This window comes from Gallinula chloropus (genome assembly GCF_964237585.1).
Source record: "Gallinula chloropus genome assembly, chromosome: 6".
In the NCBI taxonomy this organism is placed as follows: domain Eukaryota; kingdom Metazoa; phylum Chordata; class Aves; order Gruiformes; family Rallidae; genus Gallinula; species Gallinula chloropus.
The window spans coordinates 15,464,437-15,486,337 of NC_140091.1; the positions used below are offsets into that span (position 1 = coordinate 15,464,437).

Genomic DNA, 21,901 nt, shown 5'->3' on the forward strand with positions numbered 1-21,901 from the left:
TCACGCACTGCAGTCTTCGTTCTCACAAGAACACGCTACGTGTGCATCGACAGTGTCCTGCATATCCTCTGACTTCTGGTCAAACTTTGTCTGCTTGTCTGTCAGGCTGGTAGCCGAATCTGATGGGGAAGAAGGAATGAAAAATAAACAGAGTGCTTCACAGGTAGTTTTGCAAGGTACAGAATTTACCACGCACTAGTTATTAATTACAGCAGGCTTGGCTTCTCCTCGCTGACTTACATATTTATACTTGTCTAAGTCACGCAGAGATGTTCCAGGAAACTCACTTAATTAATAAGCCAGTTCTACCTTGAAAACTACTGCTTTATTGTAGAATTTTATTAATCATACATTTAGGAGATGATACTGTGATCTTAAAGGAAAACCAAACTTGGGAAACAGGCATAATTTATTTCTAATGTAATCTCTTAGAATCTACAATACATCTATTTAAAAAAGGCATCCTCCTACATAACTGCTTGTGTGCAGGAATCCCATCCACACCTGTCCTTCTACTGCCTGAATCATCCCAGTGAAATAGGATCATGCCCAAAGGCAGTGATATACAAAAAATGTGCAAAGTGGGGGTCCCTGTCTGAGGGGGCTGCACACGATCAGATGTGGCTGAATCCTCACAGGCTACAATATGGTTTTTCAGCTGAATCACAGCATTGACTGCACTGTCACCCTGCCCCTTACTCCGTTATTTCAAAGCACCATGAAGGGGGGTTCCATTTAGGTATAATGAAAAACATTGCAGAGTTACAACAAAGACACATCTCTCTTGCTAAAGAAAGTTTACATATTAATGAAAACAGGACAAGATTTTCAGTCCTTACAGCAGTAAGTCCATCCCTACCTGTGGATATGTTGGATTATTCAGTCATTTCAAGTAGAACAACTGAGTCAAGGCACAGTCTATTTAGACTTGTGCAGCTCCTATTCAGTAGGATTTCTGTTGACTTACCAGCTGGGAGACAGTGAAACCCAATGGTGACAGGAGTAGTCTTGGTGGCAGAGCATCCTTTCATACAGCGCAGCACGGGCTCTGTAGAATAGCACTTGGACTCTACACCCGCGAGCTGAACCGTCTTCTCAAGCTTCACAAACGAGCGTCGGACTTTGCAGGCTGCAACACAATCATTGGGGATAATGCTTATGTGCAAAGTCTTCCCAAGACTGCCCCATTGGCCAATGTTGACAACTTGCAAACAAGCTTCCTCTGTGAAAACTGTATTGTGATCATAAGTGAAGTAGCATCCCTGACATAAACTTTTCAAATCGGCTAATGAGATACCATAAGTGGATTTCAAATACAACTGGCTTATTTATAGGTTGTCATAGTCTGATACACCTTCTAATAAACACTTTTCAAAGTAAACTGGCTTACAGAATATAACTGCAAACCCACATTCAAAAGCTGTGAATAGTCAGCTGTGGAAAGAAAGGGGGCTAATTTCTGAAAAATATAAATAATCACTGAAGAATTACTCAATTACCAACATCACTCAGACTCAAAATTGCTGCAAAGAGAGACCAAAAGTCATTATGGCCAGCCAGCAATATTTATCTTGTTTTGGATTCCCAGTGCAAGCAGCTACAAGTGTGTGAGAAGCTAAATGGACTGCAATCCAGTCCTATGAGCGCCAGTCTATGGAATTCCAGACATTTCCACTGTACGTTAAACAGAAACACAACGTGTGGTCACTACCAAGCCCTAGAATATCATTGTGTACACACAGGTGGACTCCATAACCATCTAAAGCAGGTTGGATGCCCAGTGTTCTTTACAAAGACAGCGCTAACAGTTGATGTACAGCTAAACACATAGAAGCCATCTCCAGGGACCAAGGAAGTCCTTCCCACCCATACAAGTCTTCTTTACAGAGGCAACGTGCCTCTTCTCCTTGCAGCAATGTGGTGTGCTGTTGCATCATAACCTCAGCTGGGAGCACTGGGCACACCATAAGATCCTAATCTACTGAAACACTTAAAACACAGCTTTTTGATTTCAACCATGTAATTAAGTCCCCGGAACTGCTCATGTAGTTGAATGCTTTGCATGACAGGTTGCACTGGTTGAAAAATCAGGTGGTCAGCCAAGGTAAAATAATTAATAAACCCCATCTGACATTTTTGATGATCAAATACCAGCTAGAAAATGCTGTTGTGCTTAAATCAAAGTGTTCTGTGTGAATGTATCCTTTTACTTTTCTTCTGATCTTCTAAAACACTTGAAACCTGAAACAAAGATTTTGCTTCATCCTGGTTATTTAATGTCAAATGACTTGTGCTATGTGACTTGTAATTTCTTGCTCCTTTCTAAACTAAGTTTTTTTATACTTAAAATAACTTAGTGAAGCCTTTTAAAATACGTTTTTTTAAAAATTCCTATGGATTTTAAATTCTATAAATAAAATCTAGATTTTTCTATGCAAATACAGTAATATATTAAATTTATCAGAGCTTGCATACCTCCTGTACAAGGCTTTTCTTCCAAAATCCAAGAATGCCCAAAGCTCACTGCATCTTTTGCTAGATATCCATTTGGCATCCGATATTCCTGTTCACATTCTGCATCATATTTTCCACATATTCCACACATTTTCCCCGCCATCCAGAGAGCAACTTGAATCTTTGAGGGGAAAAAAATAATCAAAACCATTTCAGGTTAAAAAAAAAAAAAGCTATGGAGCAGATTTTTTTCTTTAAAATCTCTTTGCTAAGTATTTGAAAGGGTCTGACAGTCAGATGTCAAACTGCTGCAGTGCTGCAGCCTTTAAAACCTACTGCGCCAGTCTGGCAACTTAAGTTTTTAGTATCAGAGACTATTAATAGGCTGAAGCTGTTGTCTGATGGAAGTTTTCATGGTACAGGTGATATATGCAGTATAGTGTAGTGATTTCTTGCTTCCCTGTTTCACATTCTTTTCAGTGCAGCCTTTAAAGCACCCATCTGTTCATCTCAAAAGAATGGCTGCGTTTTTGCCAGTTTGAGAAGTGATGCAGCTGTAAGAGCAGTGGACAGGAGCTGAAAACTCATTTTTCTTGCAAATGCAGAGCTGGCTCAGCACGGGCATGCTCACAGGCCCACTTCCCAACTCCCACCTGTACTGCAGGGACAAGGGGTTTTGTTGATGGAAGATTCTCACATCTCCTGCTCAGAAACAAAGAGCTGCACACATTTGCCTTTGCCACTCCCTACTCTGGCACTCACAAATACAGATTCAAGGGAATGCTCCAGAAATTTCTCAACACCCAAGCTTATGAGGGGGAAGAACAATACCCTGAATGAGTATCCATCAAAGTACAATTTGTCAATGCCATAAGCTGGGGCGAAAAGTACAAGCCCTTGCTTTTCACTTTGGATCCACAGAGAAGCACCTAGAAGAAAACAAAATAAGTCAAAGCAAAACCCAACCGAAACAGACTCAACCTAGCTTCTTTAGGAAAGAAAAGAGCTCCTGTCATAATTCTAAAATGTTCTCTCTCTTGGAAGTCCTCAATCATTCTATTCAAGAAACAAGACACGCAGCACAACAATGTAGAAATATGCATGTATAGAAAATAGGTTGGGAAACAATTTTAATAACAACATATATATACATACATATATATATTTTCCCCTGGGCTACTTTTCTTTGGATTATGAACATATTCTAGAACTTAGTTCTAGAAATTATTATAAAGCTGTCTGTAATATCTGTATAGCTATGTGGCTATACAAGGCCCTGACTACCCTACAGTGGAGTAAAGAAATACGAAGAACACTGCAGGCTATTTACCAGGCCTCCATACTTACTCTCAGCAGATTTCAGAATGCTAGCTACATTTATACCTAAAAATCTAATGGGGAAAAACATTGATATACTCATGTGGTGAATTTTATAGTATAATCAAAAGACTTCTCAGATTGGAAACTCCAGTGGGAGCTGCAGCAGTATAAGAAAAGGATGGATCTTCCTCATAGTTACATCCTGCTTAGTTTGGGCACTTCGAGTTTCACACTCTGATCAGTCTTTCTAAACACTCCTATGCAAGCAAGTAGAATACATGTTCTTAAATATTCACCTTACAACCAAAGGTAGAAATACTTATTGAATACAAAATGATTAAATCTCTTTGATAGATTTTTTCTCTCTCTTTCTTTCTTTTCCCTAAAACGTGTGATCACTTACCAGCAGACACATATGAAACATTTGTTGTTGGACTTTCAGCCCCATCTACCAGCAGTTTCACCCGTCCGTTTGCAGGGCGCATATCAATTTCACTGTTAAGGAGAGGAGTGTTCATACCCTGCTCGTATCACATGCACACACACACAGTGACAAAGGCTTTTCCCTGCTCACTAAACATCACTGGTCACAGCATAATCACATTTCAACTGCTAAAACTACATCAGGGGTATTCTTGTCACCTAAGACACAAGATAACATCATCAGCATCTCATTCAATATACATGGAAAGTAAATAAGGGACATGTTGAGATCCCATGGGCTGCTAACCATTGCAGCACAGCTTGGATCTGATCTCTTCTTGTGTCAAAGGTGGACCATGTAGTCCTTTCATGCTCCCAGCACCTGTCAGGAGTGACTTACTGACTGCCAAGCTTGATGTTGATTGCTTTCAGGTTCACAGCTTCATCAGTGTTCCTCATCATCACCAGGAACTTCAGGTCCGGGCTGCAATCCTGAGCCAAGATGTGGTAGCACTTTGCTGGCATAGTGTAGTTAAACTGAACTCCATTAAAGGTTGTGATCTTGTTGTAGGAAACTGAGCAGTAAGCTGGTTAAATAAAATGCTAGTGAGTATTTGCTTTTCATTAAAAGAAAGTAATGAAATGGCATATATTATTTTTAGTGCTATATTATCCTTGCTTTATATTTTTTTCACTATGTGGTATTTTTGTATGGATTTCAGTTGAACCATTCTCACATTATTACAGCACATTTCCTAATTAACTGGAGACAAATACTCCCACAAAACTCGGAAGGTGCTCAAGTAGTTTGGGAGACTGAGGATGTCATGCTTCTGAACCAGATTAGACCCTGACCTTTCAAATTCTCGAGCACTGCAGCGGGAGCTTCAGCAAAGACATTCCAGATGGGAGGCTGCAGCTCTGAAGCTGGTATTCTTGGACCCACAGGGAGTGACAGGGGAAGCCTCATGGCTTTTTCATAGAGGATCACCTGAAAAAGGAGAATGTAAAAGCACATTCAAAGCACCTATATGCCAGCTAGTCACAGGAAACAGCTGAGGTCAGTTTTTTTCTCCTGTTTAGAAATTGACTTCAGTTTCTTCTCCTTTGGCTGACAAAGACTTTATGTGAACACAACTCATCTGACTCACTGTCCATGAGCTTTTTGCTTCCGCTTACAGTTTTCTCTCATGGTATAGGTCATCATTCAGATATTATTTGGGAGACATTTAATTACTCCTCTTCAAAGGTGGTTAGGTGGCCACCAATGGAGCTACTACAGATGGAAACACGTGCCATTATGCCACCTCACTGCCTTTTTCCATGAACAAAATCATTCTATGAATATTCTTGGATGTAATTTTAAAGGGTTGAAAATAAACAAAAGCTGTTTTCAACATATGCATCCAAAACTACATTTGCTTAATTTTCCTTTCTCAGAATCAACACACAGTCTCACTTTCCTACTAGAAAAAAAAAGAAAAAAGTGCCATAATTACATCAGGAAGCTTGATAACAACATCACATGTCCTTGGAGAAGTTAGAGCCACGATCACCCTGGCTTGTCGAGAAGGATTCTTGTCTATTTTTTCAGAGAACCCCAGCATAAACGCAGCCCCAGGGACAAACTTGTAAAACCTTCAAAAATTGAAATCAGAAAGCTCTGGTGAAATAGAGAAGCAAAAGGCAGCTCACTTCCCAACAATACATGTGAATAAGTAGCATAGACTCTTCAGGATCATTAGTTAGGTCCCCATTATCACTCCCCATCTTACTGACCAAATGTTCAGTGACAGGACAGACCTGTTCCTCTGTTTTCGGTAATTATGTCCAGTATAAAGAATTACTGTACATTACAAGAGGATAGCTGTGATCTCCCCCTCAGTTTTATGTCTGAAGGCAGTACTCAGATCAGAGAATAAAATAACAGCCAGTACTTTAACCAATAGAACCTAATGAGTTGCTGTCCATTTTTCTCAGTTGGCCAATATCATGAACGAGCATCACTAAAGATTAAAACCTCACCAATCTCCTATGGATCTGACACTTGAAGGAACTTTATGCCACTCCAGTTTCACTTGTACAGCAGGGTGGGCAGCAAACCGCCCAGTTACCAACTCAGTTGAAATCTTGTAGTCGTGGCAATTCCGGCCCCATTTCAGGTAAGCCTACAATGGAGAGAACAACAGTCCGTCTTTAAATGAGCGTGCTTTTCCAGTGCTCCATACAGCTGTATATAATTATTTTTGAGTCTTACCACTGCCTTGTGAGCATTGAGGACTGAAGCATCAGCACAGACCTTCCACTTGCTTGAATCTGTGAGGTTTGACACAAATACCTGCACCCGGGGCCTGATGGAGTCAATATCAGCATATACCACGAGCTGGAGGCCTCCTATCTTCTTATCATTACGAATGCCATGAAGAAAAACAGCTAGTACTGGTGTTTTAACATCTCCCAAAAACTTAGGCTAAGAAAGGGGGAAATATGGAAAGAATATCGTTATAAAAGTGTTACTGTGGAACATTTTAGATGCAAGACCTAGATGGATAAATGGAAAATAAACAACTGAACTGCATACATACACCACCCATATATATGGGCCTATAAACTCTCATGTGTGTGTCTAATGTGCACATGCTTCAGTAGGCACAGAAAGATTTTATCACTGTATTTTATATAGGCCAAAATTTGTTCCATTTCCTGACAGGTACGTATCCTTCCAGGATGCACTTGATACTATGGAAATATTCATCTCATTAGGATACAGTAATGACTATGTGACTTGGGCTTCATTGCTAATACCCACATAATTGCCTGTGAATAAAAATGGTTCAGTTTGACTAACACCATCAGCTCTCAGTTATACTCATCACTCATTCTCACAACAAGAACATCCTCCAGTTAGTGTCCACCTGTCTATTTGGCTTGTCTGTTGGCTTTCACCTCACACTTCAGGTGTGAGCTGTGAGACAAGTTTTGCATTTGCACAGCACTCTGGCACAACATACAATCCACGACATTGTCTTCAACATCAAGACCCACACTCCCTTGACAGCAGTGCCTTAAGCGCACTATGACCTGCAACTTCTTCATTCCATCGTTAGATTTCACTATCACTTGCTCCAGAGAGCAAGCCAGCACACAAAAGTCTGGGTGGTGCTGAGGCACCAAGGTGCTACATGTCACCTCTGGAGCACACCTTTCTGATGAGGCTCCTCTTAGCCTCGGCATCCACCAACAATGGCACTGCAGGACCTCAACTTCTCTCCTGGTTGCAGAGGTCACAAGATCAATCTCTGCAGGCATCTGTTGGATGGGACTGCCATGAGGTCATGGTTCAAGTAGGAAGTATCTTTACCTCACTTCAGAGGAAAGTGTGTCTTGCTCTTGATTAATACCTGAGACTCAAGAGGTTGGCATTTCTCTCTTCCCATTATCCTAGCTGTACAATTACTGCAAGTGCCCAGCCACTCTGCTGTTCTTCCAAGCTACCGAACCCCCCTAAAAATGATGCAACTAACCCTGTAAGCAGCTCGAGATGAGGCATGACTGGATCTGGTAGAAGAGTCTGTACTCCTGAGTTGGTCAGCTGGGATTTTCCTTTTTGGGAACTGCAAGAAGAAAACACATCATGATCAGAATGGTAACTTAAAACATAGATGAAGCAATTGTACTAGGCAGCACTGCAGAATATTCTTACAGAATGTGGAGTTGGCAACCTTTTGTTCCAACTCAACAACTTGCAATATGGACCAGAGTGAGACAAATTGAATCAGCTTCTTGATTCAATATGAAAGAGTAGAATTGATTAATTTTACTTCTTGAAGGGTCCAGTCAACTGGAGGATACACTGAATGGACCAACTGAATGGACACACAGATGAAATTTTTACTTTTTGAGGAATATTAAATACTCTGCTCCTGACTGGCTCGCACCCTAGTAAGACTCTTCTACTGAACTAAAGTACTATAAAATAAGGTACCCTCCCATGTTTGTCAGCATCACAATCCCAGTGTGTGTCAACAATTATTCCAAGCCAAGAAACCAAGGGATAAAAGCCAGTCTAATGACCCAAGCTCTTGATGGTAGGATCTTTGTTCCTCCAAAGTGTGCTTTGCTAAGGCTTTGCATCTACTTTGCTAAGCCTCAAATTGTATCGTGTGTACAACACAAAGAAAAACATAATTCTCTGTCTTCACACAACTCAGAAGAACTGCCATGGTTGATTACTTGTTCTAAATGTTACCAGCAATGTAATTTTCCTCAACAAAGACAACAAGTTGCCTTTAAGGTTTGCATTTGACTCATGTCAGATTCCATAATTAATTTACCGAGGAAAGAAAAACTCACCTCTTGTCTATGTGCTGATCTAAAGCGATACTGATAGATCTCACGATCTCCCTTTGAAAATGATAAAAACAAGATGATGAAAAGCCTCAGAATAAAAGAAATGCTGCTATTATGTTGAACTCTGAGCACTTGAAATTAAGTAAGGATAGTTCTGCATACCACAAGCACATAATGAAGTAGTTTATATAGAGCATTAAAGTTTCTACTGCAAAATTATGACAGAAGTGTGCAATATATATTGACAGAATTGGCAAAATTGTCAAAAAATTTGTTCTCTGTCTATACCAAAAGTTTCAACAAACTTGTGGAAACTTTCGAGATGCTTTGATGCATCTGAGAAAACGATTGCATGTAAGTTTTATGCTGCTAAAGTTTACTGTGTCAACTCATAATTTCCTGATTGATGATGCAAAGACAGCTGCCATCAGGAACATGATTCACAAACATTAGCAGCATCAGTCAAATCAGTGACAAAGTTACCCATATTTTGGAATACGTGCTGCTGCCATCTTCCAGATGTCTTGAATGATGCCCATGGCTATGGTGACTCCATGACTTGCTGCTGCTGCTACTGCTGCTGCTACTGCTGCCATTCAGAGACCCTGAATGATGCCCATGGCTATGGTGACTCAATGACTTCCTCCTGCTGCTACTACTCTTGCTGCTGCTGCTACTACTCCTGCTGCTGCTGCCGCTACTCCTGCTGCTGCTGCCGCTACTCCTGCTGCTGCTGCCGCTATTCCTGCTGCTGCTGCCGCTATTCCTGCTGCTGCTGCCGCTACTCCTGCTGCTACTACTGCTGCTGCTGCTACTGCTGCTGCTACTACTGCTGCTGCTTCTCTTGCTGCTGCTACTGCTGCTGCTACTGCTGCTACTGCTGCTCTTGCTGCTACTGCTGCTCTTGCTGCTACTGCTGCTCTTGCTGCTGCTGCTGCTCTTGCTGCTGCTGCTGCTCTTGCTGCTGCTGCTGCTACTCTTGCTGCTTGCACCCTTGTTTCTCACTTGCTTTACTTGATCATTCCCATCCTCATCCACAGCCTTTTTGCCATCAGGAGAAGCAGCAGATGATGAGGAAGAAGAGGCAACAGAAGATGAACTGGAGGGATTTTTTGCATTGGGGTCTGTCTCAAGCTCTGTTAGCATAGTTTTTCCTTTCTTAGAAGGTTGTTTCTTCTGGTGCCGTGTTTTGTTTGCAACCTTTGAAAACAGTTGAGAGAGAAATGCAAGAGATGAGATTGATTTGGTTCTATATTTACAAAGCAAAACTTCTCTGGGTGTCAGACAAACTGCTCAGATCAGCCTTTCAATAAACAACAACTTCCATGTATCATGCACTGCAGAAGCTGCAGAACTCCCTTAGATCCACTCTGCCCAGCTGACATCTACCCCAGCACAGAGGACCAGCCAGAGCTGGATGCTCCCCATAGGATCAGTCCCTCCAGATGCAGCACTGCCTGGCAGTCCAGGCACTGGCATCCTTCAAACTAGCCCGATCCATGCTGTGCCTTGTCAGCTTTCCACACTGAATTTCAAACCCTTGGCTTCACTTATATGAAAATTCCACACACACCCTCCCCACCCCCCACTGATGCTCAAAGTCTCTTACCTTGAATACACTTTCAATGCCCAGAATCTTCTTCAGTTTAGCTTGAATGTCTTCATATGGAGAGGACTCATCTTCTTCCTCAGACTCTGAGTTTACCACATGAATTATTTTGGAAGCTGCTCTGGATCCTGCCTGAATCTCCACCTGAATTTTGTCGATATCAGCATCTGTTTGAACTACATACCAATTGCATATATTAGAAGATTATACTGCTTCAAATAGCACCAACAAACCTAAGGCAAGACTTGTGAGCAACATTGTACCTGGCATCAAGACTATTTTAGCTTCATGTTCTCCAATGAATCTGTGCAAATACGTATTTTTTAGGAAACTGGCATCTCTGGATCTTCTGGAAAAGCAGAGCTGACAACCAAGATGATGCAGTTTGACACAAATATCTCGTTTGTGAGTTTTTCTTCCTGTGCTATGATGAAGATCCTCTTGAGAGCTATAGGTGTGTCTCCTTGGCATGCTGTCAGCTCCTTGCTGCATTGGAAATGAGCATGTGAATACCACTGGGAGTGTAACATAGCAAAAGTAAAACTGCAGGCAAGTGGGTAAGTATTACTGCACAAACAGAAAGGAATAGGCTACCATTGTGAAACCCTCACTGGAAGCTCTCTCTGATGGCTTGAAAGGTTCTTCCACAATACTTGATGAAGCATCTTCTGGGACAATTGAGGTCCTCTTTTCAACTCCTATTTCTGCTATATTTCTTGATACAGCAAAAGCCTTATGTCTGTTGAGATATACACAAAAAAAATTTGTTAAATTATTCCAGTCCTTTGTCTTTAGATTAAATGAAATATGTCCGTCAGTATCATGTGACAGCAGAGAGATATGTTGTTTGAACACAGGGATTGTATATGCAACTATAAGTACATATATTATTAACAACAAATAAGATATCATGAAAAACATCAGTTCCTTATATCACAGGAAGAATTCACAATCTGGATAAATTTAAACAAAACAATAAAAAAATCCAGACAAAATAATAAAAAAATTAAAATAAACTCCTAAATAATTTACATAACTTTTTACTTTTAACTCCCTGATTTCTCTTCCTTGCTCTTCATCCCAAAGGTTCTGCTACACACTGAAAAGTCGCCCTGCCTCTACAGACCACCATAAGAAGTCAGCGACTACTGAACTTTGTAAGGTTTCAGCAACAGAAGGTGTTCTGAAGTAATGCTACTGTACCTTCCAACCACTATCTCAGTTTCCTCCTGGCATGGATTTGTCTCAATCTTAATATTTTTCAGTTTCATGTCTATCTTGGCATCAAACTTCATTGGCACTCTTGCCAGGACCTTGCCTTGAATTTCAACAGCATGTTGGAAGTACTCCGTGTTGACACCCATCGTGGCGACTATATATATGTATAAGCTGAAACAGAGCGAAGCGGTCAGATGTAAGAAAAGTGCACTTTTTTAAACATATAGTTCTGCCTTTCCATAAGAGACCTCCATCATACCTAAAGCCTCACAAGCCTGCCATACCTTGGGTTTATGTCAGATCGAATCTGCATGCTGGCTTCAAGCAACTGGGAAGGTCTAAAATCTCCAGTTAAAGGGGGTGTCATCTTTCCATCAACTGCAAAGAACAGAACAAGATTTTAAAAGCTGTAAAAATAAAAGGAAGGACTTGGGTATAAACAAGAAACAGTTTTCAGGAAGAGGTAAAGTTTTTGTTAATACAACTGTGGCTGAAAATCAAGACAGACTTTGGGGTACATGAGATCTTTTCCAGTCTGAAAAATACTGAAAATACACAGGAAGCTTGTTCTGATGCAGCACATTGAAAATTAAAATTAAAATATAGTAAGAAAACAAAGAGTTGGCCCAAATTGAAAGTTTTTTAATAGTATAACATTACATGTCAGAAATGTGAAGTGTCAAAAGACAGAGTGAAAGAAAGGTGGGCAACCAGGCTAAACAGGCCTGGCTCTCCAATCTTTCCTTACATCAAGCATGAATATCTTTTATCATACTGCAGACCAAAAACCAGATGCAGCTTCAGATGTGCTAAGGAGGGGTGGAAATAACTTCTGCCTCTGCTCTGCTGTTGCAGCCAACGATGCAGTTGGCTTTCATCACCACAAGAGCACACTGCTGATTCACTACACCAGCTTGTCCTCCAGCCTTTTGCTGTACGGGAAGGCCCAGCCTATAACACTTGCATTGGATACTCCATCCCAGGTGAAGAGCTTTGCATTTCCTTTGTCAAATTTCATCACACTTCCATCAGAACATCCCCTTCAGCCTGTCAGAGTCCCTCAGGGCAGCAGCCTGACCTTGTGCAGTGTAGTGACTGCTCCCACCAATGCAATATCATCATTGACCCAGATTTGCTAAGGGTGCTGCCTTCTCCAAAATTCAGATTGTTAAAAGATGAACAAGTGCTAACAATGGAAGAACAGTGTCATAACAATCCACCAATTTGACTTATATCTGCAGACTACTCTTGGAGATCAGCAGTCCAGATAGCCTTCACTCTGCAGCCCATCATTCAATCCATACTTCCCCAACTTGTCTACAAGGATGTTATTTTAAAGAAAAGATTAAAACCACACACAAATCAGGTGGCAGGGGTTAGCAGGCATCATTAAAACAAACTAACAAAGCAAAAATGAAGAGCAATGAAGAGTGGGGACGTATGAAACTTCCATGCAATGAAGAGCATAAATACATGTAGTTCACTCTTCATTCCTTACGCAGTGTCAGCAAAAACAAGGGTCAGATTTGCTTAAATTGAAAGTCTCCTGACAACAAGCAGTATGATCACTGAATGAACTTGTAGATAGGAGTTTGTACTTTATTCTTTTAAAACAGAAGTCTCTGTCTCTTTTCAACAAACCCCCCTCCCTTTTGATTGTGTTCCATTTTCTTCTTTGTTTAATTAGCTACTGAACCCTGCCCAGCTTCTGTGTGCATCTCCAGGAGCCACCACCACTTCTGCCCATGTCTGCAGTCAGCTCCCTATGCAACTCCTGTTTTTTCTGGCTTTGGATGCTTTGACCTTTCTCTCTTAGGTTTCCTAGGTTCTCTTCTCACCTCACATGTCTTCAATCCATTCGAAGATGAAGCAGAAATCAACTGCATCCAGCTTCTCAAACACCTTCATTAGGTTCCCTCCACTACAAAAATTCTTTTTCTAAATTCCTGGTTTTCTACTTCTTTCTTCAGTGCCTCTCAGCCTGTCCCTCTCATCCCACCCTCAGAGCTGACACAGATCGCCTCAAACTCCCCAACTTACTGTTGACAGCTGCACGTGCCAGAGCTGTTGTGTATGACCCGTACTCCAGCGGCAGGCCAGTGCAGGTAGGAACGATGTATCGCAGCTCTCCCATCCACACTGGCTGTGTCCATTGTCCAGCAATGCCATTGCGGATTTGGCTGGTGATTCTCTTCATCACTGTGCTCCTGTCAGCAGGTTCTAGCACAGTCTGCAGTAAAACAGACATCCAAGAGGTTGGCATATGAAAGTACAGTGGTGTCAAACCTTGCATAGAAAAGTAAGGGTCCCCAGTACCTTCAGAACCTGGTGCAAGACTTCCTTGTTGATGTTGACATAGGCCAGCTCTTGGCCAAATAGTTTCAAGTAGGCTGATACCAAGGGAGCTTCTGTTGGCAGCTCCTTCCATCCCAGGAGCTGGGGAACAGATAAAGAAACAAGCAAATTTCCTCACTGTAACACCTAATTCCCCAGTGTTTTGTATCCTGATGCAATCACATTTACACAGAAGGGGTCGGCCATTAGGCACACTACACCCCCTTTGAAAGCACAGCAACAAATCACTTTTCAAGGCAAAGCCATATCCTTGTAAACTAAGTGAGGCAAATGAAGGTAGGGAGGAGGAAGCCTGATCGGCTTGAGACTCATGGTGCTGCAATGCCTGCCTGCCCCCTCCCCTTCTGCAGCCAAACACGAGTTGGGGAGGAGGTAGGGCCAGAGTGAGAATTTGCAGGAGCTGTTGCAGCCATTGCAGGAGTGATGTTCCCTGCAATCTCTCAAGCAGACAGCTAGATGGATGGTTATCTTCTGAGACTAGCAGAGGAAGCATCACTAAAAACCCCTTTGTATAACCCACACATTGCATTACTGAAAATACCTACAGCTTTTCCAATCTCCTTTATCTTTTTGTATGCAGGATATTCAGCAAATGGGATATTTCGTTTCATGATGACATCTGTGAGGCCTTCCACGTGGACACCAACCTACAAAAAGAGCATGAGAAGGAGGAGTCTGAATCACAATTATGGAGACAAAACTTTGTGTTCAATTTTAGTTTTGATGTGCTTTATTATTGACTTAGGTAAATATTTACCTCCGCCAAATCAGCCACTGATCCTGAAAAGTATGCCATCAGCTTGGAAATGATTGCTGAAGGGAACATTGTCCCTGGGCTGTTCATAACAAAGACATCTCCGACAGCACCAACTTTATAGTTATCTATGGCACAAGTAAACAAGAGACACATCTTTTTTCTAACCATTCCGCTTATCATTCAAGATCATGTTTCTGCAGCTTTTCCCACTGCCAACTCTAAGATGTATCATTACATAACTTTTAACTGTTCAGGCCCAAATTAAGAAATGGCCATTCATGCACTTTTAAAGAGGTGACTGTCACATTTAGTTCTGTTTCTTACTGAAATGCAGAATGCTGTCCTTGTCCAAAGAACTCTGTGTTTCTTAAGAATGGATGTCTGAAAGGAAAGTTTCCCAGTCATTGAAACACTTTTACTCACCAAAATAACCACCAAAACTCACGACCTTGCTATACCGATAGCTCAGCCTGTCCAATTTGGGGGCCAGCATCTTAAGGGCGATATTGCAAGCTGAAGATCTAAACAAAATGAGAAAGGTAATAATAACATCTGGAAATAAGCTGCACCCCATCAGAATATAAACTGAACTCAGTTTGTCAGCACATGCAGTGCTCTCTCCCAAGGACTGATGTTTTGCAGATCGCTCACTTTGTTTCTGTCTCCACTTACATGTTGTACAGGTATGGCAATCTGCTCTTGGACAAAGCTTTCATGTGGGAGTACACAAAACTGGCCACTTGCAAATTGCTCTCCTTCGTTGCCACATTAGCTATCGTTGTTATTAAAGGCAGGGCAGGCCTTGTCTCAAAGATAACAACACAAGCCATCATTCGCACTTCAGGGGCAAGGGACTGGTCAGCAAGGATCTGGATGAGATATCCCTGCACCTGCAGAGAGGAAACAAAGTGTCTGGAAATAGCTTTTTGCATTACTGACATTCAAAGATCAGTCGACAACTTCAGAAGAAATAACTTAATATTACTGTTATTCTGAAAAAATACTCCTTTTTTTTTCTTTTTCTAAACACACTGAAACCACAGACACGATGCCAAACAGTTCCCTCATTACCTTTACAGATACCCTTACCCTTACACAGATACCCTCATTACCCTTACAGTGCATGTTCTCTGATTTTCTAAGTAAAGAAATCCCTGACAGATCCTACTTACTGTTTTGGAGTCCTTCCAAGCTATTTTTCTCAAGGCTGTTACAGCATCTATCTGAACATGGATGGGGATATCAGAAGCACCGGATGAAGATATGGGAAGGAACTTGAGGATGCGCTTGATGCTGGCAGGTTCTCCCATGTTACCAATACACTTCAGAGCTAATTTCATTTTGTCTTCACGACCCTTGCTGATTGCTTCATCTGCCAGGTCATGGATGGGCTAGAGGCAAAGCACAATTCAGTCTTTTTGTCCTAGTATATAGGTTGTCCACAGTTTTCCCCTTACTGAAAAGCCTATCACAATAAAGCAACTGGTTTTAATAAAATAATGCAGTGATGGCTTCTCTCAGGACTTTTCCTTACAGTGTGAAAATTGTGTTTTTAACAATGAAGAGAATATCGATATTAGTACAATGATTCATTGCCTTAGTTCTGGAGAAGACCTATTTGTATTTGCAAGTCAAATTGCCAGTTTTATACTGTATCTTAAATGAATTAAGCCAATGTAATGCTCTCTAAGCTACTAAAAACAACCTGAGAAAAATCCACGCACCTGAAGAGCTTCTTTAGGACAAGCTGAAGTCTGAGAACAGTATCTATTGACCACAGAACTGTATCCCAAGCAGGCAACTTGCTGAAGCACAGGACTTTTCTGGATTCGAGAACTGGTCATTAAATCCTGGGGGGAAAAAAGTGGGAAAAAATATATTTAATTTGGCATTCAATAGAATGCTTTACAGCTTTCAGAGCAGGGAATTCATCAGAGCTTATCTGGGGGAGAAGCAATTTCAGAATGATTATTGCTTACAACCAAATTAAATCAGACTGTAGACGTTTTATTTGCAAACTACACTTAGTTTAATTCCCACTAGTTTCATTAAAAATCTGCATTTTTATCAGATTACATAGCACCAATTTTATTTTCCTCAACTGAGCATAATACTCAAAGATCATGTCTAAGTATCAATCTATAGATGGAATCCTTAGAACAGTGTGTAACACAAGTATGTTAATGATGCATTCTCACATTGCATCCTTTTTTCCTATTTGAGAAGAATGTTATTGACTAGAGATGGGAAAATCAGGTTCAGAATAAACGATGTGCTATAACATCAAAATATCTGAAGTTTGCACTAATGCACTTTCCAGTCTGCACTTTCCAGTCTGCAGGAATAGTTTGCGATTGATTTGTAGAACAATTTGCCATCAAAATAGCTATTCAAATGATACAACACACAGATCATCATTTGTTTCAGAAGTAAAAGATGAAAAAGTACACAAAGTTTTGTCTGGAGAAAGTATGACATGTGATCCCAGCAAACTAAAATGGGCATCTTAGAAGTTTTTATGGGAAAAGGGATTTTATATTCATGTGGCAAAAGGAAGACATGGAACTGTGTGTCCTCTCATATATGTAATTCCAAAAGAAATTAATGGTTAAACATTTGCACAAAACTGGTAAAACATGAGAGGAGAATCCAGTCTGTAATACACTTCATAATCAAAAGTTGTCACCAATTATCATTCCTTCTGCTATCAAATAGGAAAGATCCTCCTGATTTACTCACTGCTGCTACTGGAACAGTTTGTTCATCAGCTTTCGTGAAATGGAGAGCGAAAGAAACAGTTAGGAGAGTCTGAATGTAGTTAAGGTCATCACTGCGAATTCTGGTCTTAATGAATTTCAGTGTTTCAGTGGTGCCTGCCACAGAAACTGCACTCAGCAGCCATCGCCTGCAAGCAGGTTAAAAAGAAAATCCTTAATTTTAGCTCCAAATTCTCAAAGCATCATGAAGATACCTACAAGTTGATACAATGAATACCTGTAACGGGGTTTATCTGAAAATTGTCTCCATATGGACTCGAGAGTGTCAGCACTTGCTATCCGGCAGAGCTGGACAAGCTCCGAGAACCTGTATGGCACATCATCGTGGAAATCCTGTTGGTTATTCAGGACTATGTGTTGCAGTGTTTCTGCAATCTGTTACGAAACACGAGAGAGAGGGCATACATAATTAAATCCTCTGGAATTTACGATCATTACTGTTAATTTTTTTATTAGGAAAGCCCTTTGAACACCTAGAAAGGCCATTACCCGCTGCTCAGGGTTTTTCGTCTTGATTAGCTGCAGCGGCATCTGTGGTGACGCGGATGGGAAGTGGTAACGAAGGCCTCCGTAGCTCTGCATGGAAATGTCCGGGGCACTGCTCCGCTCGCTTCGCACTTCAAGCAAGGTGAGCTGTTGTCTGTCAAGAGACGAATGCCATGGGTGATTGTTATTATCTGCTAATGGATAAAGCCTTCTAATTGGAACAGAATAGTATTCAAGTTCCTCGATTCTGAGGAGCTAAGCCACTGTCTTCTGGATGAGAGCTACCCACTCAGTGTAATCAATGATCTTATTTCTATGTGTACCATCTTCCTCCCGGCACTACACTATAACTTAGCCCTTTTCCAGGACAGAGTAGTAAAGTTGCATTCTTATGGTATAAGTAAGCAAAAGAGCTTTTTCCGTTTTCTTCCATGTAATTGTAGTGCCAAGCTCAGCAGAATACAAAGAACGGTTCACTTAATTGTTAGGAACATGGAAAACCCAGGTATGAGTACTCAAAACTTTACCCATACTGCTGTGGAGTTCAATTCTCATTTCACTTCAACTGAGGGGGAAAGAGACTGTCAGAATCCATAATTATTCTCACTTTGTGAAGCAAGCCCACGTCCCTACTGAGTTTTGATTCTGGCTTTTCAAGACATCACCCCCTACCTTGCTTCCATGACAGCAACCCCGGTAGGTTCACTCAATGGTGAGATCTGATACACCTGCTGCGACGTCACTTCTGTAATCAGGGTACCACTGTCCGACTGCTTCAGTTTGTAGGAGAAAGCTGTGGTCCCTTTCACAAGCCTCTCTTTCTGAAGGAAGACAGAGACATCCAAAAAGTGATTTGGAACAGAACTGATGTGCTTCTAACTAGGAAAATCTTCCTGCGTCTTACGTACCATCATGTCAACAGGACAAGGATAGATATAAGCCATCCCAACACTCTTTGTCACTTTTTCCTGGCAATTATTTTGGTCTACAGTTTTGGTAACAGAGAGTCGGCTGTTCTTCCTGTCTTCCTGGATGACGTACCTCGTATGGCAAACACCTCCAATTCCAGCCTGGCAGATCAATAAAGATAGTGAGACTTCCCAACCATACCAGGATTTCACTGCCTGAGAAGCTGTTTTACTGAACAGATTCTGAAGGAGCAGTAGGAGGGTAAGTAGGTCGACCTACTGAGCAGTCTTCACCATGTTTTTTAAAAATGTTGCCATCACACCAAATTAATCTTATTGAACTAAGAAATAGACATGAACAGTACTTAGGGATGGAATTTAAAATTAAGAAGTAATTGAATGATATCAACAATGAACAAACAGAATGGATCTAGTAGCTGTACTGGGGAAGCCATAGAACGGATACATTCATAGCTAATAACGTTTTTTTCCTTTAAAGGGTTAAAATCTTACAGACAGCTATAAAAATATCCACCACAGACGGTTTGTTCAGTATGTAAGTGCATGCTTTCTTCTGTATGAATGCAAACTGGCTTTTTGTGATGATGAATGTTTGAAAGCAGATACAAATGAAGAGGAACTTGCAGCAAGAGCACCTAAAGAGGACACGACCTTACAATGAAGTAGTTTTAGAAAGGCAAAACAAACCTCTTGCAATTCATACACGTTCTGTGACTTTTTAATGGTTATCTGCATCATGTTCAGTATTCCTCTCACTACATTGATGCATGTATCGGGGCAGTCTTCTGGGCCATAAATGTTTCCAATCCTTCCACTACTGTATTCAAACTTGAAGGGCCGGGCAAAACACGAGGAAACCATCTGGGTGATTTTGGAAGACCGAGTAAATGGGTCCCTGGGCCAGATGCCATTGTATTCCTCGACTTGTGGAGAGCGGATCTGGGAGGAAATTAAGACAAGACACGTGAATAAAATTACTGTGATACTATGCATGCAAACAGATTGGAAGAAGTTAACATAATCACTGGTTCAATAAGATTTCCCCGCAAACATAGGCTTAGAAATCCGTAGCAGTTTATTCTTTTGTCTCCTGCTTACACTGCGGTAAAACCAGTATAAACCCCGTGGGCTCAGCAGCGTTACTTTATCTTACAGAAGCAGTTAACATACCACTATTATCTCCCAGGGGCATTTTAAACTTACATTAACTCTACAGGGAGTAAGGCTAATTCAGAAACGTAATAAAAATTTTCAATGATATTTCCCCTGTGTTTTCAGCATTAAAATAAATATTCTGCTTTAGGTGAAATTTATATTTTAAAAAGTTTGCATCGTTCTAAATGTAAAAAAAATAGAGTTTGAGAGTATTCCATTTTAACTCATTCCCTTCCAAAATTTTTACTTTTACTAAATTAGTTGCTATATTTCATGCATATTTCTGAATTGCTTAAATCAACCATTTTAAAAATAATGGACATTGTTCATTTTAATAATGGACAATGTATTCATAAACCTTATTCTTTTCCTCCACAATGAAACACAGTGTAAACCAGAAGCAATTTCCATAATTCTGGCAAAGTTACTGCCAGTTTAGGTGCCTTGGAGCACAGCCTGATGTGTTCCAGGATGAAGGCTACAGTTCCTAGCCCATCATTTTGACATCTTGCCCTCATCAATGGAAGACAACCTACAACTCAGCTGCAGCCAGTAAGGGCTCCGTCTCTGACCTTGGTGCCCAAAAGAGAAGCTCAGATTTGTAACTAAATTAACAGACAAGAAATATTTTTCTGAAACATATTTATTTCAGATGGGTCAGGCCCTGTGTTTATTGATGTTGGCAGAGGGATGATTTCACATGTACAGACCTTTACTGCATTAGCCAAACACTAAATTTTATCATACACTCCTTTTTGATGCCACTCATTTTTTAGTCTTTCTTTTATCACTTATCACTTTCTATCTTTAGTTTTAATCACTTTTTAATTCTACATTTATTAATCGCCTGCACGGCAATGATTTTACGTAGTGAAGTCCTGGCTTCCCACAGAAGGGAGAGTAGAATCAAATCTTAGAGTGGGCTTGAGTGCCCTGAGGTGGAAATAACCATTTTCTAACAGAACTCCTGATTTTGGCACCTCTGTTTCCAACAGAAACCATGAAGAACATCCACTACAAACAATTTCCACAACAAACACCATAAGTGCCTGGGTGCCATATCACTTGCCGCTTCTGAAACCTTACCTAGCAGGTCATTCTCTGACCCCAGCAGTGCTAAGTCTCCAGCCACGTTTCCTAAACCACAGGTTAGCCAGATGCAGTTAAGACTCTGATTTACAGGTTGTCCTGGCACAGCACATTTGGAAGGCAACACATACCTTGAGGAGGTAGGTGTTCTCCGACAGCCCACTGATCTCGAGTTTGCAGCTCAAGCGCACGCCGGCTTTGGCTAAGCTCTTTTCTTGAAGCCCGTTCAAGACCCAGCCTTCATAGCTGTACAAGTGGCTCCTTCTGCTACCGAATCCAGGGTCTGTGGGGAATAGTAGCCATTTTCACAATACTCACAAGTATCTTCTAATAAATAGGTATTTCAACAATGTAATCAAAATAAGTTTATACAGGGACATTTACTTACCAATGTCAAACTTCTGGCTACCTGCAAAAAGAGATTGAAATCCCCATGAGTGATGTTCAGTCTAGATTCTACTGTTGCTGCTGAACGTCAGGAAATTTGGGGAAAGAGAGATGAAAAAGGGATACATAGGCTTACCTACAAGGGTGAGCGCTAGTGTGAGTATGATTCCCCTCATAGTGAAGGTGAATGGGGCTCTACTGGACATGGTGAGACTTTTATGGAAGGAAGCCCAGGAACACGTGGCTGTGTTCTGCTGAATTCTCAAGTTTGTTATCAGTTTATGTAAACACTTCCCTTTTTGCAATAATACTTTCTCTTCAGATGGAATAATGGAAATCAAGTCACACCTTGGCACCTCACTGATTTTCTCCTAGAAGCCCGTTGCTGGATGGTTTAAAACTTCCTAGTTACCCTACTAAACATTTTTATGAGACCATTTACGATGAATTTTACAATAAACATATTACTTAATTTCTTATGTTGTGTCATGGCTGGCTGCTGGCATACGGTCCTGCCACAGATGAGGTTGATTTTACCCAGGTTATGCTGACCTGGCATCTGAGCCAAACTGTTATCGAACTGATAGTGGCC

The 21,901-nt window shown here is 41.0% G+C and overlaps 1 protein-coding gene across 1 annotated transcript; it reads right to left on the reverse strand.

Moving 5' to 3' along the window:
* LOC311193156 (vitellogenin-2-like) lies at nucleotides 1–21,515 on the reverse strand (the record flags this gene model as incomplete). Its single annotated transcript, XM_084265881.1, has 35 exons — nucleotides 1–119; nucleotides 968–1,129; nucleotides 2,476–2,635; nucleotides 3,286–3,383; nucleotides 4,178–4,269; nucleotides 4,598–4,784; nucleotides 5,053–5,188; nucleotides 5,697–5,835; nucleotides 6,223–6,365; nucleotides 6,455–6,667; nucleotides 7,722–7,811; nucleotides 8,551–8,601; nucleotides 9,031–9,747; nucleotides 10,157–10,332; nucleotides 10,420–10,642; nucleotides 10,751–10,895; nucleotides 11,360–11,545; nucleotides 11,659–11,752; nucleotides 13,415–13,604; nucleotides 13,691–13,810; nucleotides 14,275–14,376; nucleotides 14,487–14,611; nucleotides 14,910–15,007; nucleotides 15,159–15,376; nucleotides 15,659–15,877; nucleotides 16,211–16,336; nucleotides 17,226–17,391; nucleotides 17,481–17,638; nucleotides 17,753–17,903; nucleotides 18,422–18,570; nucleotides 18,658–18,819; nucleotides 19,366–19,617; nucleotides 21,054–21,205; nucleotides 21,311–21,331; nucleotides 21,446–21,515. 35 exons carry the CDS (start codon nucleotides 21,513–21,515, stop codon nucleotides 1–3), a joined length of 5,610 nt encoding a protein of 1,869 aa, XP_084122007.1.
* Between the last annotated feature and the right edge of the window lie 386 nt (nucleotides 21,516–21,901).